Source organism: Alexandromys fortis, unplaced genomic scaffold, assembly GCF_014885135.2.
Source record: "Alexandromys fortis isolate MF-2015 unplaced genomic scaffold, M_Fortis_MF-2015_v1.1 scaffold_128, whole genome shotgun sequence".
NCBI lineage: Eukaryota > Metazoa > Chordata > Mammalia > Rodentia > Cricetidae > Alexandromys > Alexandromys fortis.
In genome coordinates this window covers 4,868,727-4,884,378 of record NW_026068012.1, presented here as the reverse complement: position 1 = coordinate 4,884,378, position 15,652 = coordinate 4,868,727, and the positions used below count along the sequence as shown (strand labels likewise).

Below are 15,652 nucleotides of genomic sequence, written 5' to 3'. Positions count from 1 at the left end.
ATCATTTATTTCTCTTCTTCTGCCCTTTCAGATTGTTGCCTTCATCCCTCCAATAAGAGCACCTCTGTGTAAAAGCTGTGTCCAAGCACAAATTCATCTCATATCCCATAGATCATGGAGAGACTGTTCACATCCCAAGGGAAAACAGAAGAATTTTAATCAGGCCTTCCAGAGAAATCAGCAGTTTCTAAGTGAAAGGGGCGTGTATGGAAGAAAAGTAAAAGCAGAAAGTAGTAAAGCCTGGTTTGATGGCCATGATGTCATAGGTGCTGCAAATCTGAATTATGAGGGCAAGAATACGGAAAGTAAGGATTGGAAAGAAAAAGTAAAAAGAAATAAAATATTGGTCAATTAACTTATCTCTATTTCATAGACAATGCACTATAGTAATGTGAGAGAAAATGTGGGGGGGGGTTGACTATTTTAGAGTAATGGAAGTTTCCCAACTCAGGCGATTGCTTTTTATTAATATTCTTATACAATATATTCTGATCACTGTTTATTCTCCCCTAACTTTTCCCAGATCCTTTTTCCCGCCTACCTACTTCCTTGCCATTTTTTTCTCTATTCTTATAAGGCAAACAGTGAAACAAGGTAGATTAAAATAAAAATAAAGGAAAAAGTACAAGAAATACATATACACACATGCACTACAAAAACACAAGTTCAGAAATCATACAGACAAAAGACCAATAGAAGAAAAAAGTACAAACAAAGAAATGAGACAAAAGTCTATAGAAACACCACCATTTTGTATTGACCTTATTGCACAGGACCTGCCCTGAAATGTGGTTACTATACACAGTAAGATCCCACTGGAGAAAACTCATTTTTTCCCTTGCAAGTGGGTATCAGTTGCAAATATCTTCTTGGCAAAAGGAATGTGATTTTGTGTCTAGATACTCCCCTCAGTGCATGGGCAACATTTATCTTGAACATGTATAGGGTCTGTGTACACTGCCACAGACACTTTGAGTTCACATGTGGATCAGTCATAATGTTTTGGGGAAAACCAAAATGTACTATTCTACTAAAGAACCTACTCTTACAGATGTTCTGCTATACTCATAGATCGGTGCCTTGCTCAGCCATCATCGGAGACACTTCTTCCTGCAGCACATAGGAACTAATACAGAGGTCAATGTGAGAGTGAGAGATTTTGGAACACTACATACTGGGAATTCTAATCAAGTCCTCCTCTCAGGGCTCAGAGAGCTTTGTGGAAGAGGAGCAGGAAGCTAGTAAGAGCTAAAAGGGGGTGGATGACTCCAAGAAAGTGCACCATTTCAGTCTTAGGAAGGTAAAAAATTCCTTCCAACATTATATATAATACTATTTAATGAAATTTTCTTTTAAAATATGTTTATGTTAAATCTTTGAGAATTTTGTTCTTAGTAGTTTGATCATAGTTTGCTCTTTTCTCGTTTTTGTCCCAGATATACTCTCATTCCATATTCACACAAAAATGTGGGCTCCTTAATTTATTTTTTTACCCCATTGAGTGCAATTAAGGCTGTCTGTATACTCTTGGGTGTGTGGCTATCCATTGGAGCTGATTAGACCTACTGGAGACACATTTCTAAAATCAACAACTAACTCTCAGTCTCCCAGCAGCTACCAGTCATATAGCTTTATCTCTCAGTTTGAGACTTTGATGAAATATTTTGCTCCTACTAAAGCTTAGAACTATCTGGACCATCTTCCAAGAATTAGAACATAGACTAAAACACACAGAACTTGCAATTTCTTAGCCTTCATGCCATGGAGATTCTTGGACAGAGAGAATCTGGCCATCATGGTAAGACTGAATTTTGCTAGAATATTTTTTTGAGTAAAACAATTATGACCTCTTCCTTCTTTGTGCTGTTTTAACTGCAGTTAGAACAACTGAAACAAATTCAGATTACTAAATCAATCACTTCTCAGCTGCTTTCTCTCCCTGAAAAATCTCTAGAAAAAAAAATAATCTGATTCTTGGCAAGAGAAAGTACCTAACTACTCCACAGAATATAAAATTATGTTGTGAATCCTGATAAAATCTTCACAAATATATGATTTGCACATGTGAGATATATATGCATATGATAGGGAATATTTAAATCAGTTAATTGTTTAATTTGGTTAATTTTTACACACTTGTCCAAACATACCATTGTTGTTTCTTTATGAAAATATTTTCACAGAGAGTAAGACTTTTCAACTACTATTTTTGAATTTAAGCCAAGCAGTTTTATATCTGTCTGTAAATATATGTAAATATATATCATATGTATAGTATGTATATATACACACATGTATATTATATCGCAGTCACCCTTTATATAGATAAGAATGATTTCTGGATCAAAATAAAATTCAGGATATCAATTATAAATGCCTAATGATGTTAAAGTATTCTTATACTGAAGAAAATCAATGGCTTATTAGTCTCTTTGGTGATTTCTGAATAAAATATTTAAGGGATCATAGCAATAAGTCAACTGGAATGTGCAACTTTTGTTGTATCCAGTGTTAGAATGTGACTATTGTTTAATTTCTACAAGGTCAAATAATAAGTATTATGTTATTACATGTATAACAATAGAAAATATCACATCATCTTATTTATAGTGTTATATATTATATGAATATAAGAAAGAAATAAAATTATTTTTGGTTCATTATTAGATGTATTTTATTAAGAAAAGTGTCAGAATGTAAAGAAATTAATATGTATTATGTTCTGGAAACTTGATATGGACTTTTACTTGTGAACCTTAAAATGATCCAAGCAAAGTTGTTGAGACATACATACAGAGTTACCCTCTATGACTTAGATTGATAAAATTATTTTATGAAATATAATAAGTTATTTTTAAATAAAATTTTAAGAATTATGTTGATCCTTTAAGTATAAAACTGAGTAAGACAGTTTTAATAGAAATCAAAGCTTTAAAATGAATCAGATGATATGACCACCATTTTAAATATTGTATTATAACTTTTTGATACAGGTAAAGCCAAGTTCCTTGAAACTTAATATGAAATCTCTAAAGAACAAAGTCATTTGAGATGTTTAGGACAGGTTGTAAAGATACAGTATCATAGCTTAGAAATGGTTGTGCCTGGAGTAGAGCTGTCTGGGGGTTACATAGTATTATGAATATATGTACTACAAAATAACACCAAAATCAAATGATAGACATTATGTCAGTTGATGTATTCTAGTTTTATATTCAACCAACAGTATGGATTTCTTAACATTAATACCCTTCTTATGTCATTGTTGATATTTGTGAAAAATAATATTTTAAACAAGAAGTCTAAGCATATCAATAACTGTGGAACTTTTGTTTGGTCTCAGATACAAAGATAAACCTAAGTGATGACAACAAATCTGTTTGCTGGGGCTCAACAAAATCAACCAAAGAGAAATAGCATTATCAACATATTCTGCTATATGCTTTTCAAAACCCAATTGGGATTCATATCTAAAAACTGAGGATGCTGTTGATTATAAGATAAAACGTTTCTTGTCCATGATCACAATTTTATTACAGGTGTTCCTGAGGTATTATCTCTGGATCTACTCTTGTCAGACTAAATGGAGCAGAACAACGTGACAGAATTTATCCTTTTAGGTCTCACAGGAGATTCTGCAGGGAGAAAAGCATTGTTTGTCGTATTTTTACTCATCTACATTGTGACAATGGTGGGCAACCTGCTCATTGTGGGGACAGTGATTGCCAGCCCCTCACTGAACTCCCCAATGTACTTCTTCCTTGCATGTTTGTCACTCATGGATGCTATTTATTCCACTGCCTTCTCGCCAAAGTTGATTATGGACTTGATCTGCAGCAGAAAAACAATTTCAGTTTCAGCCTGCATAGGCCAGCTCTTTGTAGAGCACTTATTTGGTGGTGCTGAGGTTTTCCTTCTGGTTTTCATGGCCTATGACCGCTATGTAGCCATCTGTAAACCACTGCATTATATGACCATCATGAATCGTCGGGTTTGCATTCTCCTATTGGTGGCAGCCTTTGCTGGAGGTTTTGCCCACTCTTTTGTTCAAGTTATCTTTGTTTACAACCTCCCCTTTTGTGGCCCCAATGTCATTGATCACTTTATCTGTGACATGTACCCATTACTGGGATTAGCCTGTACTGACACTTATTTAATCGGCCTCACTGTGGTTGCCAATGGTGGAGCAATTTGTATGACTGTCTTTATCCTTCTCCTAGTCTCCTATGGGATTATTCTAAACTCTCTTAAAACCTATAGTGAGGAAGGGAGGCGTAAAGCCCTGTCCACCTGCAGTTCCCACATCATGGTAGTTGTCCTCTTTTTTGTTCCCTGTATTTTCATGTATGTTAGACCTGTCTCCAACTTTCCTATTGATAAATCCCTGACTGTAATTTATACAATTATCACCCCCATGTTAAATCCTTTAATATATACACTGAGAAATTCAGAGATGAAGAGTTGTATGGAAAAACTTTGGTATGGAAGACAAACTACGGGAAGATTAAGAATGTTTCCTTGCTGAACACACACTAATCTCAAAGCTACACATAGACAATAACCGCTAACAAAGGATGCAGTATGCTCAGAGAATTCTTTAGGTACGCTTTTCTTTGTACAAAGTCATTGAGGAGAAGAATCAATTTTCTATTGAGATTAAAATTAATCTAATAGAAAATAAAAGAAAAGAAAAGAAACTGCAATAGCAATTGAGAAGTTCCAAGAGAGTAATGGTTGTATGTTAAGAGTGGTATAGAGTTGCTGAGAAAGGATGGAAGACGGTGCTTGAAATCACTGTGGGATACTTAATATCATTCACTATGGCAGGGATTACTATAATTTTAATTCAAACATAGTAAAAGAAAATAAAGGTTTAAAAACAGCAGAAAAACAAAACAGGATAAGGATGATTAAAGATACATCCATATGACTATTCATTTTTATATTCTTTCAAATAACAAATTAAAAAATGTATTAATACTATTTTCTCATGACTGAATTCACATTAAGACCACCACAATTCAGAGCAGTGGGAAAGTACAAGGTATTTGCAGACATTGAGTGTTTTATGTCTTTTATGAGGCACCATAATGTTATCCTCTGTGTTCTCTGCACAAAGAAAGACAAGTAACTTCATCAGTGTTTGCAGGAGCACTCGTGGGACCAGGAAACTTTAAATCTGGGGCAAAATTAGATTTTATTTTTATCAAATCAATTCTGTCATGGTGGAAGGAAATGTGGGGGGAACAAGATTGCTTCTTTTCCCACAAATTGTTAAGATTGCATTTGGGTCAAGTTTGCTATTCCAAAATATTTAACTTCTTTTACCCAGAGGCTATAATTTAAAGCATCAACTTTTGGAACTAAATTGTTTGTATCGGGTTCATTAATTTACAATCTTCTTCATGGGACAGAGCTCTGTTTCAAATCATTAACAATGCAATCACACAGGAAAGTGCTTCAAAAAAAAACCTATGCAGCAGCATGCTTAGAATGTTTGACTAAGAATATAAAAACTAATATTTTCTTATAGAAGATTGGGAAATAGATATTAACTCTCTTGATATGACTGCAGACCAGTGTAAGAGATTATTATACTTACCCTCATTCATTTCTAAGAGAAATTGTTACTAAGCTGACTTGAGATTCACTTTATGCTTTTCAAGACCACCAACCCTCCCTCCACAAATGAATCTCTTGAGTTTTCTATAAAGTTTGCTTCCAGAGTACTAATTAATTAAGGAGACTGGAGAACAGGAGCAGAAATGAACATGCGATGCTGCAGTTTTTGTTCCTTGAAGAATTATCAAAATTAATTCACGATATTAAATTCCACATAACCACAGTAGAATTGTGCATTATAATTATTCCTCAGCTATGATGTTCATTGCTTTACTTCAGCCTTTTAGCAATTATTAATATTTTATTTGAAGTAACTCATATTATCAATGGACACAATATAAAACAGCTACTACCTGGACATTTCAGAGACTCCAAGTGACTATATATATCCTTTTTTACTCTATCTTATTTTGAAAATAATATTTTGTTTACTCATACTGGAGAGCACTTGGGGATAAGAGCATACTTTTTATTTAGTTATTCATTCATTTATTTTTTAAAAATATTTTATTTTTTGTACATACTGACAGCAAATTTCCCTCCCTCCTTTCTTCCAAATCTCTTTTCCAACTCCCTTATGAAATCCCATCTTCTCCCCTTCAGCCTCTCTCCAGAAGAGAGCAAGCCTCCCTTGGAAAACCTCAGTCAACTCAATCAATAAATCTAAATATGTCACATATATAATTAATATTTAAAACTGGAAGACCTCAATCAATAACTCTGATTGGCTCTGAGTTATTCTTTAAATGCATGGGGATTTATTTGGTATTTTCCTACAAAAATGTGTTCATTAAAAATGGTCATTCCTGTCTATATATTGATGTCCTCTTAGCAGCAAACAATACATTTCAAAGAAGTAACACAACTATAATGATGTAGTATTGTCATCTGTCAATCTGTTTGTGTTGATTTCATTGGTTAATAAAGAAACTGCCTTGGCCCATTTGATAGGCCAGCCCTTAGGTGGGTGGAGTAGACAGAACAGAATGCTGGGAAGAAGGGAAGTGGGTCAGACACCATGAAGCTCTGGCCCAAGATGGACGTAGGCTAGAATCATTCCCGGTAAGCCACACAGATTATTAGAAATGGGTTAGTCAAGACGTGAGAGTTAGCCAGTAAGAGGCTAGAGCTGATAGGCCAGGAAGTGTTTAAATGAATACAGTTTGTGTGTTGTTATTTCGGGTGTAAAGCTAACTGTGTGGGAGCTGGGCAGGACGAAAAGCAGGCCTGTCGGCAGCTCCTTCTATACTATAAACTTTGTGTTAGATCTCAGTGGACCTCATACTAGTCACATTCATGTATCATCTAAGAAACTCAATGATGATAAATGAGAGGGAGAAGCTGGGTCAAAAAAATTGTATCATTATGTGAACCATCACTTGACCATTTTATCAGTTAGTAGATGCATGTCTTTTGGATAGAAAATTTTCTCAGATATCTGTTAAATTATTTTCTTTCTCGAGCAGGTATGATAAATTCAATTAATGCACAGACTATGTGCTTATACTATTATTATTATTATTCTTTCACAGCTTTTTTTACAATAATATAGTGGTTATATATGCTGGAAGTTTATCCATTTTCTTAAAATGGCATGAGTTCATTTTCTTACTTAGGGTAAATAAAACTCAGTTGGGCCTACAGCTCCATAAATGGGTGCTTACATAGCATATGTGAAGCCCTAGTTAGAGTCTAAGTATTACACAAGCAACATTAAACAAACCTGTGTGGAAATGATAGTATATTTTTAATCCAAGCACCTGGGAAGTAGAAACGGGATTCATGAATTCAAGATCATCTACATGACATCCAGTATCAAAAATGAAAACAAATAATGAAATTCAAGATCATCTACATGACATCCAGTATCAAAAATGAAAACAAATAATGAAAAAAAGTCATGTATTTGAAAAAGAGCAAAGAGAGTATATGACCTTGTTTGGATGGAGAAAAGGAGAAATGATATAATTATAAACTCAAAAATAAAAATAAATCTAAAAAGGGAAAAAAAGAAAAAAGGAAAACAAAACCTAACAACGACAAAACCAAATACATTACAAAACTCCAGTGCATTCATTTTCAAAATACATTATTAGGAGACTAGCAAATGGCCAAAGTATCCACTACATGTTTCACTGTGTTACTAATCATCAGGGAAATGAAAATAATAGCTGAAAGTAGATGTCATTTCACATCTGTTAGAATAGTTGCTGTCAAAAGGCAGAAGGTCTATGGTTGGTGGCATCAGCCTAGATTTTGGGAAACTGAAACAATTGTGTCACCAATTCAAGACCAATTAGAGTTCCATTGTAGACCCTTTATAACCAGAACAAAATTCCAAAATAATACATAAATTCTATAAATCAAATCAAAATAAAATGGATGTTCTTGATGTGTGGAACAGAAGTCATTCTGCATTCTTCTTGGAGATATTGACTCAAGAGTTATTACGGAAATAAGTTTGGAAAAGAAAAGAAAAGAAAAGAAATTATGGAGATGAGCCAAGTTCAGTTCCCGTTTCCCATGTCGCAGCTCCCTCATCCAGACTCTGTGGACATCTACTTCCACATGTATGTAAACTTTCATGTACGAAAGCATATAAATAATTAACAGTAAAATATTTTAAAAATGAAAATATTCATTATCAAGAAATCCTACTACTGTTAATTTAGACAAATAAAACTGAACTTATTTTAAAGAACTATGTTCATGTTCACTGTTGTGTTATTTTTAACTGAATATAAACTTTGAAATTTCTTATCCTTGAGGGTTGAATAAAGACAATATGATATAAAATAACACAATATTAAGGAGGAAAGATACATAGCCAATTATTGCAATTTATATTGTTAAACTAAATCATATCTCACATCTCAGGCCCAAAATGGCAGATAATGCATTATTTCAGTTGTGTGGGAGGTTTTTTAGACTTATAGGAGTGGAGCACATTGCTTGTCAAAGCATAGAACATAAAGAACAAGGTGAAAGGCTTTAATATTAATACTTAGCAACAATGATTCTACATTATAACTATGATGGCTAATCTTGGTTTCCATCATGACTACATCTGAGATCAACTAAAACCCAAGCTGTTGAGCATACCTGTGAAGGATTTTTCTAGATTGGATTATTGGGATAAGAAGTCCTACATTAAACCTGAGCCATACCTTCTTATCTTCCATTCATAAAAGGACATTAAAAAGGGAGGCTTCTGCTTTTTAGCATGCTTGCTCTTATGCTTGCTGGCAAGTTCATCTATCATATAAATTAGGCATTCCATCAATAGCATTAGAAACATTTTCTTTGGGATTTCACATATACTGAAGATCAGCGGAGATATCTAACTCTGGGGACTGAACAACTATCAGATTCTGCACTTTACATTAAAATATAGCTATTGTTGGACCACCTGGACCACAGCCTATAAATCAATCCAATCTCCTTATATTATATTTATTCAATCCATTCTGTCTCTCTAGAGAACCCTGACTAAAACAGTAGTCAATAACATGATAACTGTTTATGATTATGAAAATCAGGACAAATAGATATTAATTTTTCTAAGCATCTCCTTAAAATGCCTTAAGGAAATAATCAATCACCTGAAAGATAAGTTTATTATTGACGTATTTATCATGATCACTTTATTGTGTACACATTTACCCAAATATCAGTAGTATGCTTGAAATACATGAAACTACTAATTTTAAATTTTATACCAATAAAACTAGTATACTTGAAAGTAAACAATATGGTCGATACTACTAAAATATGATTATATACAATTTGTACTACTATGTGCACTTTACTTTTCTTTGTAGAAATTTTCATTCAAGAAATACATTCCAGGGGAGATGTACAGATTATATTGCTATATTTGTAAACAATTGGTTAAATTTTAGTCTTAATTTTGCTATCAATTTACAACTGAATTCCCACTGATATTTATTTTGATTGAGTGAAATTCTTTGAAATCTGTATCAGTATATGTTATAGACTCATGACCAGTGACTTCAGGATCCATTTTAGTGACTATTTTCTGAGGTCTCTCAAAGACATCGTCTCCTACTTGTTTCCTCCTTCTCTACCCTGTACTAAAACAGTCTGCCAACTGTTCTCTAAAGCTGTATTAACTTGAACTTTTTCCTTTAAGGAACATATTTACATTTGAATTAAGCCTGATTTTAGTGGGATGGCTTTGAGTTTTTCTCCATTTAATTTAATGTTAGCTGTCGGTTTGCTGTAGATAGCTTTTATTATATTTAGGTATGACCCTTGTATCCCTATTCTCTCCAAGACCTTTATCATAAAGGGGTGTTGAATTTTGTCGAATGCTTTTTCCGCATCTAATGAAATGATCATATGGTTTTTTTCTTTCAGTCTATTTATATGGTGGATTACATTGATAGATTTGCGTATGTTGAACCAGCCCTGCATCTCTGGGATGAAGCCTACTTGATCATAATGGATAATTTTTCTGATGTGTTCTTGAATTCGGTTTGCCAGTATTTTATTGAGAATTTTTGCGTCGATATTCATGAGTGAGATAGGCCTGTAATTCTCTTTCTTGGTTGGGTCTTTCTGTGGTTTTGGTATCAGGGTAACTGTAGCTTCATAAAAGGAATTTGGCAATGACTTTTCTGTTTCTATATTGTGAAATACGTTAAGGAGTATAGGTATTAGCTCTTCTTGGAAGTTCTGGTAGAATTCTGCGTTGAACCCATCTGGGCCTGGGCTTTTTTTGGAAGGGAGATTTTTGATAACAGTTTCTAGTTCTTCACGACAAACAGGTCTATTTAGATCATTCACCTGGTCTTGGTTTAGCTTTGGTATATGGTACTTATCTAAAAAACTGTCCATTTCTTTTGCATTTTCCAGTTTTGTGGCATACAGGCTTTTATAGTAAGATCTAATGATTCTCTGGATTTCCTCTGTGTCTGTGGTTATGTCCCCCCTTTCATTTCTGATTTTATTTATTTGCGTGTTCTCTCTCTGTTGTTTAGTTAGTTTGGATAGGGGTTTGTCGATCTTGTTGATTTTCTCCAAGAACCAACTTTTTGTTTCATTGATTCTTTGGACTGTTTTCTGAGTTTCTATTTTGTTGATTTCTGCCCTCAGTTTGATTATTTCCAGTCTTCTACTCCTTCTGGGCACCTCTGCTTCTTTTTTTTCTAAAGCTTTCAGGTGTGCTATTAAGTCCCCAATGTATGCTTTCTCCGTTTTCTTTAAGTGGGCACTTAGTGCTATGAACTTTCCTCTTAGCACTGCTTTCATCGTGTCCCATAGGTTTGAGTATGTTGTCTCTTTATTTTCATTAAATTCAAAAAAGACTTTAATTTCTTTCTTAATTTCTTCCTTGACCCAGGTGTGGTTCAGTAGTTGACTGTTCAGTTTCCATGAGTTTGTCGGCTTTCTGGGGGTAGCATAGTTGTTGCCATCTAACTTTAAACCGTGGTGATCTGATAAGACACAGGTAGACACTGATATTCTTTTGTATCTGTGGAGGTTTCCTTTATTTCCGAGTATATGGTCAATTTTTGAGAAGGTTCCATGAGCTGCAGAGAAGAAGGTATATTCTTTCCTATTTGGGTGGAGTGTTCTGTAGATGTCTGTTAAGTCCATTTGCTTCATTACCTCCAATAATTCTCTTAATTCTCTATTAGGTTTCTGTCTGATTGACCTGTCCATTGGAGAGAGAGGTGTGTTGAAGTCTCCTACTATTAGTGTGTGTGGTTTTATGTCTGCCTTGAGTTTTAGTAATATTTCTTTGGTAACTAGTTTGAAATTAATATTGCTCATCTTTTTACTGTGTTATCAATTATCAACTGGTAAAGAATAAGTTAAATAATATACTCAAAGTGATTTTCATATATTAAATTTTATACATTCTTTTTATTGTCCAAGATTGGGCATTATTATTTGGTAATTTGTCCTCAAGTTGTTCACTCATGATATTTTCTTCAAGTCTATATTGGTTGTCCTTGGGGGTATCTGAGGAGATGCATAGCCTACCTTCAGAATTACAAATAAGGTCCCAGTGAATCTAATTAGAGGAAAAGTACCATTGGAGATACCAATGATGGATAGTTTGTCAAGGTGTTATATAAAACATCCACAGACTTTGTTCTTCCCTTAAAATGTTTGTCTCTATCAGTATTCATGGAGCTGGGCTTTCAAAATCAGAAATGATAAACTCACATAAGAATGAAGGAATACAGATTAAGACTATTTCTAACCTTCAAGCAATCTAAGTTCAACTGCATCTACAGGCTAGTATACCTGGGACCCCAGTGTTTCAAAGATTATTTCATTATATTAATTTTTATATAAAACATAATTACAATTATTTTTATTAAGTATTTATTGTCTCCAACAAAATTTACCTATGTATCCTCAGCATGCACATTTAATATTTATTCACTATTTCAAGAAATTTTTAAAAAAGAAAGATTTCAGATTTCTGTGTTGCAAATCAATACCGAAGGTTTGCAATTATAAGATATTCTAAATATTCAGTTGAAAAATACTAACAAGGTTAAAAAGTAATACTTCATTTTTTTTCTGAATGACTGTTCAGTCTGAATTCTTGCAGGCATGAAGAAAATTGTTTAGCTGGAAGCATTTCAAAATCCAGATTAGCACTTGTGTCATTTTGATCTCTCTTAAGAAGTGGAATCAATGTGTGAAGTTGTCATCATTCTGGACCAGAAATCAAGAACCACATTTCTGAATTTGAGCTGAATGAATATGTCCTTCCTAGGTAACTAAGGATGTATATTTATTTGTAAGGGTCTTTTAAATTTTTGTCTCTGGCATTGTGATGATCATTCCCATTATGGATCCATTGTGACCATTAAAATGTCTATGGATCTGTATAAAACTGTAATGCTTTTGCATGTCTTAACACTATAAAATCTGAAGTATGTTTTCCTGATTACTATTCTTAACAACTAATTTCCAAAGCAACTACTTAAGGGATCTTCCACTGAACAATCAGTTGATAGTTTCAACTAAGACATTCTCTTAGCATTGTTGAATATGTTAAACATTAGAGGATGATGTAACACTGCAGTAGTTGAATGAGGGGAATCAAATAAACTAGCATAATTTTTAAGCCTGCTGCTACTTCTGTTGGCATAAATAGCAGGACAACAAATAAATAGAAGAAGAACAAAATCAGCCCTCAGGTCCGGTGAAGTGAGGAGTATACAAAGAATATAGAATAGAGGTAGGTGCTTCCTTAAAGGTAATATAGGGAAAAAGATAGATTCTTTTTCAAATTGGACTTACATAAGTGTGATGACAGAATAATATAATACAGGGAGAAAATTGATGATGAGGGAAATTTAGTGTTCTTGAGAGTATTAATGAGTTGGGCTGGTTAGATGACTCAGCTGATAAAAGTGCCTGCCATGGAACCTGATGACTTGAGTTTTATCCTCCTCCAGGACATACATGATTTAAAAGGAGAACTGACTCCTGCAAGTTGTCCTCTGACCTCCTCATGTATACCATGGCATGTGTACATATAATGGTATGGTAACTTGGTATATGAAATCAATCCTGCACCCTCTTCTCTCTCTTCCCCTCCCTCTCTGTCTTTCTTTATTGTTTCCTCCTATTAGTTTCCTTCTTTAATGTAAGATTTCTTCTGTCGTCCTACATCAACTATATATATATATAAATTTTACAACATTGTGTTTTATTTAATTATTATCATTTATTTTACTATTTCATTTTTTGCTTCCTCTATTCGTAAATAAAACAGCAGAGTGTGTCCTCATGTTGTGTGACTTTAATGTTTTGGAACAGATTTAAAGACTAGAACTGGTGAGATGACAAATACTTGAATTTTCTTATTCATTATAGATTGTCAAATTTTATCCAAAATACAAAATTTGCATTGAACTTCAGAATACAAAAATATCCTTTTCAACTGCACAAGCAATTTGTTGACTATCTGTTAGATACAGATTTATATTTGAACTTCAGCATCCTATATTTTTTCACTTTCTTCTAATGACAAAATTTTAGCATCTTATAATGCTTTTTAAAACATTTGAAAGTATTTCTTTTATTGAACTTTAAGTATTAAGGTTTTATTAAAATAATTTGCTTATATTTTGAAATTATAAAATAATATACCTTATGTTGTTGTCTTTCATTATTATCTTGCATGCTTTTGTTTCTTTTATGTTTCTTTTATATATTTTTTAACCTTATATTTTATATTTAATCCATATTATTTTGTTTTTTTCTTATTATACTAGATTTATGTCTGATTTTATCTAGTAGTTGTAAAATCTAGTTGTTACAACTCATTTATTAACAATCTGTTCTTTTTCCTCATAAATCTCTAATATGTTATATTTCTTTCAATTAGTCTGTAAGAAAACTGAATTTGGAAACTCCTGTTTGTTTTATCTATAAGTGTGGGGATAAAGTAAGTCATGATCTCTATTTTCTTGTTTTCAGAATAAATAAAAATTTAAAAAAAAATTCATGAAGTCATTGATAAAATTTTAAATAATTTGTTTGACTCCTGACATGAAAATATACAGAAGGAACAAAGTATAAAATATATATGGAACAAAGAAACAATGTGACTGAGTTTGTTCTATTGGGTCTCACTCAGAGTCCTGAAGGCCAAAAAATATTATTTGTTCTGTTCTTGGTTATCTACATTGTGACAATGGCAGGCAACCTGCTCATTGTTGTGACTGTTGTGGTCAGCCCAAGTTTAGATGCCCCCATGTATTTCTTTCTTGGCTACTTATCATTTATGGATGCTGTTTATTCAACCACAGTTACACCAAATATGTTTATAGACTTACTTTATGAGAAGAAAACTATTTCCTTCCAAGCTTGCATGACACAGCTTTTTATAGGACACTTATTTGGTGGTGCTGAGATTTTACTCTTGGTCGTCATGGCCTATGACCGGTATGTGGCCATCTGCAAACCCTTGCATTATCTGACCATCATGAACCAACGTGTGTGTGTTCTGCTTCTGCTGCTGGCCTGGGTTGGGGGTTTTGTGCATGCTATAGTCCAACTTCTCTTTGTATATAACCTTCCTTTCTGTGGTTCTAATGTCATTGACCACTTCATTTGTGATATGTACCCTTTATTAAAACTGGCCTGCACAGACACCTATGTTATTGGCCTTACAGTTGTTGCCAATGATGGGGCAATCTGTGTTGTTATTTTTATGTTGTTGCTAATTTCTTATGGGGTCATTCTCCACTCTCTGAAGAATCTCAGTCAGGAAGGGAGGCGCAAAGCCTTATCCACCTGTGGCTCCCACATCACTGTGGTAGTCCTCTTCTTTGTTCCCTGTATTTTTATGTATGTGAGACCTCCTTCTACTTTACCAATTGATAAATCATTGACTGTTTTCTATACTGTTATCACCCCCATGTTGAACCCCCTTATATATACGCTGAGAAATACAGAGATGAAAAATGCCATGAGAAAACTTTGGACAAGAAAAAGGAAATGAATTGAAAGAAATGTCATAAAATTATGGCTACTAAGGAAAGGAATTAATCTTCTCTAAGGACTGTTACCCTGGTTAAGTATCCAATCTCAAGTACTCACCTCTAGATAACATATACACAAACAACACTAAATAAACTCATCAAGTTGTAGTTATAAATAACTAAATATTCAAATATACATATGAAACAATAATAACTAAATAATAAGAGGCCATGAAATTTTTGAGAAACTGGTGTGGTAAGGATGGAGTTCAATGGAGGAAAGGGCAGGGGGAAATTATGTAAATATAGTACACTTGAATAAAATTTTCAAAAAGTGTAAACAATAAAATTTCAAAATAAATTAAAATAAATGGTAAAAATTACTTTATAACAGAAAGTTCTCCTCAATGGTAATAACTATGTAGAGCAAAAACAATTATTAAGTGACTTATTCCCATTAGAAACATACATTTTTAAGATTTTCTGAATTTGTAGAAAAATGTACATTAAATTTTGGTAACAGAATTGTTTGCACATACTATGAATTT

At 33.4% G+C, this 15,652-nt stretch overlaps 2 protein-coding genes across 2 annotated transcripts; both read left to right on the top strand.

The window, feature by feature from the left end:
* The first annotated feature begins 3,583 nt into the window (after positions 1–3,583).
* Positions 3,584–4,525, top strand: LOC126513635 (olfactory receptor 4A16-like). The gene has a single exon (XM_050162119.1). It carries the CDS (start codon positions 3,584–3,586, stop codon positions 4,523–4,525), a length of 942 nt encoding a protein of 313 aa, XP_050018076.1.
* Positions 4,526–14,206: 9,681 nt separating this feature from the next.
* Positions 14,207–15,124, top strand: LOC126513637 (olfactory receptor 4A15-like). The gene has a single exon (XM_050162123.1). The coding sequence runs from the start codon at positions 14,207–14,209 to the stop codon at positions 15,122–15,124; it is 918 nt and encodes a 305-aa protein (XP_050018080.1).
* The last annotated feature ends 528 nt before the right edge of the window (positions 15,125–15,652 follow it).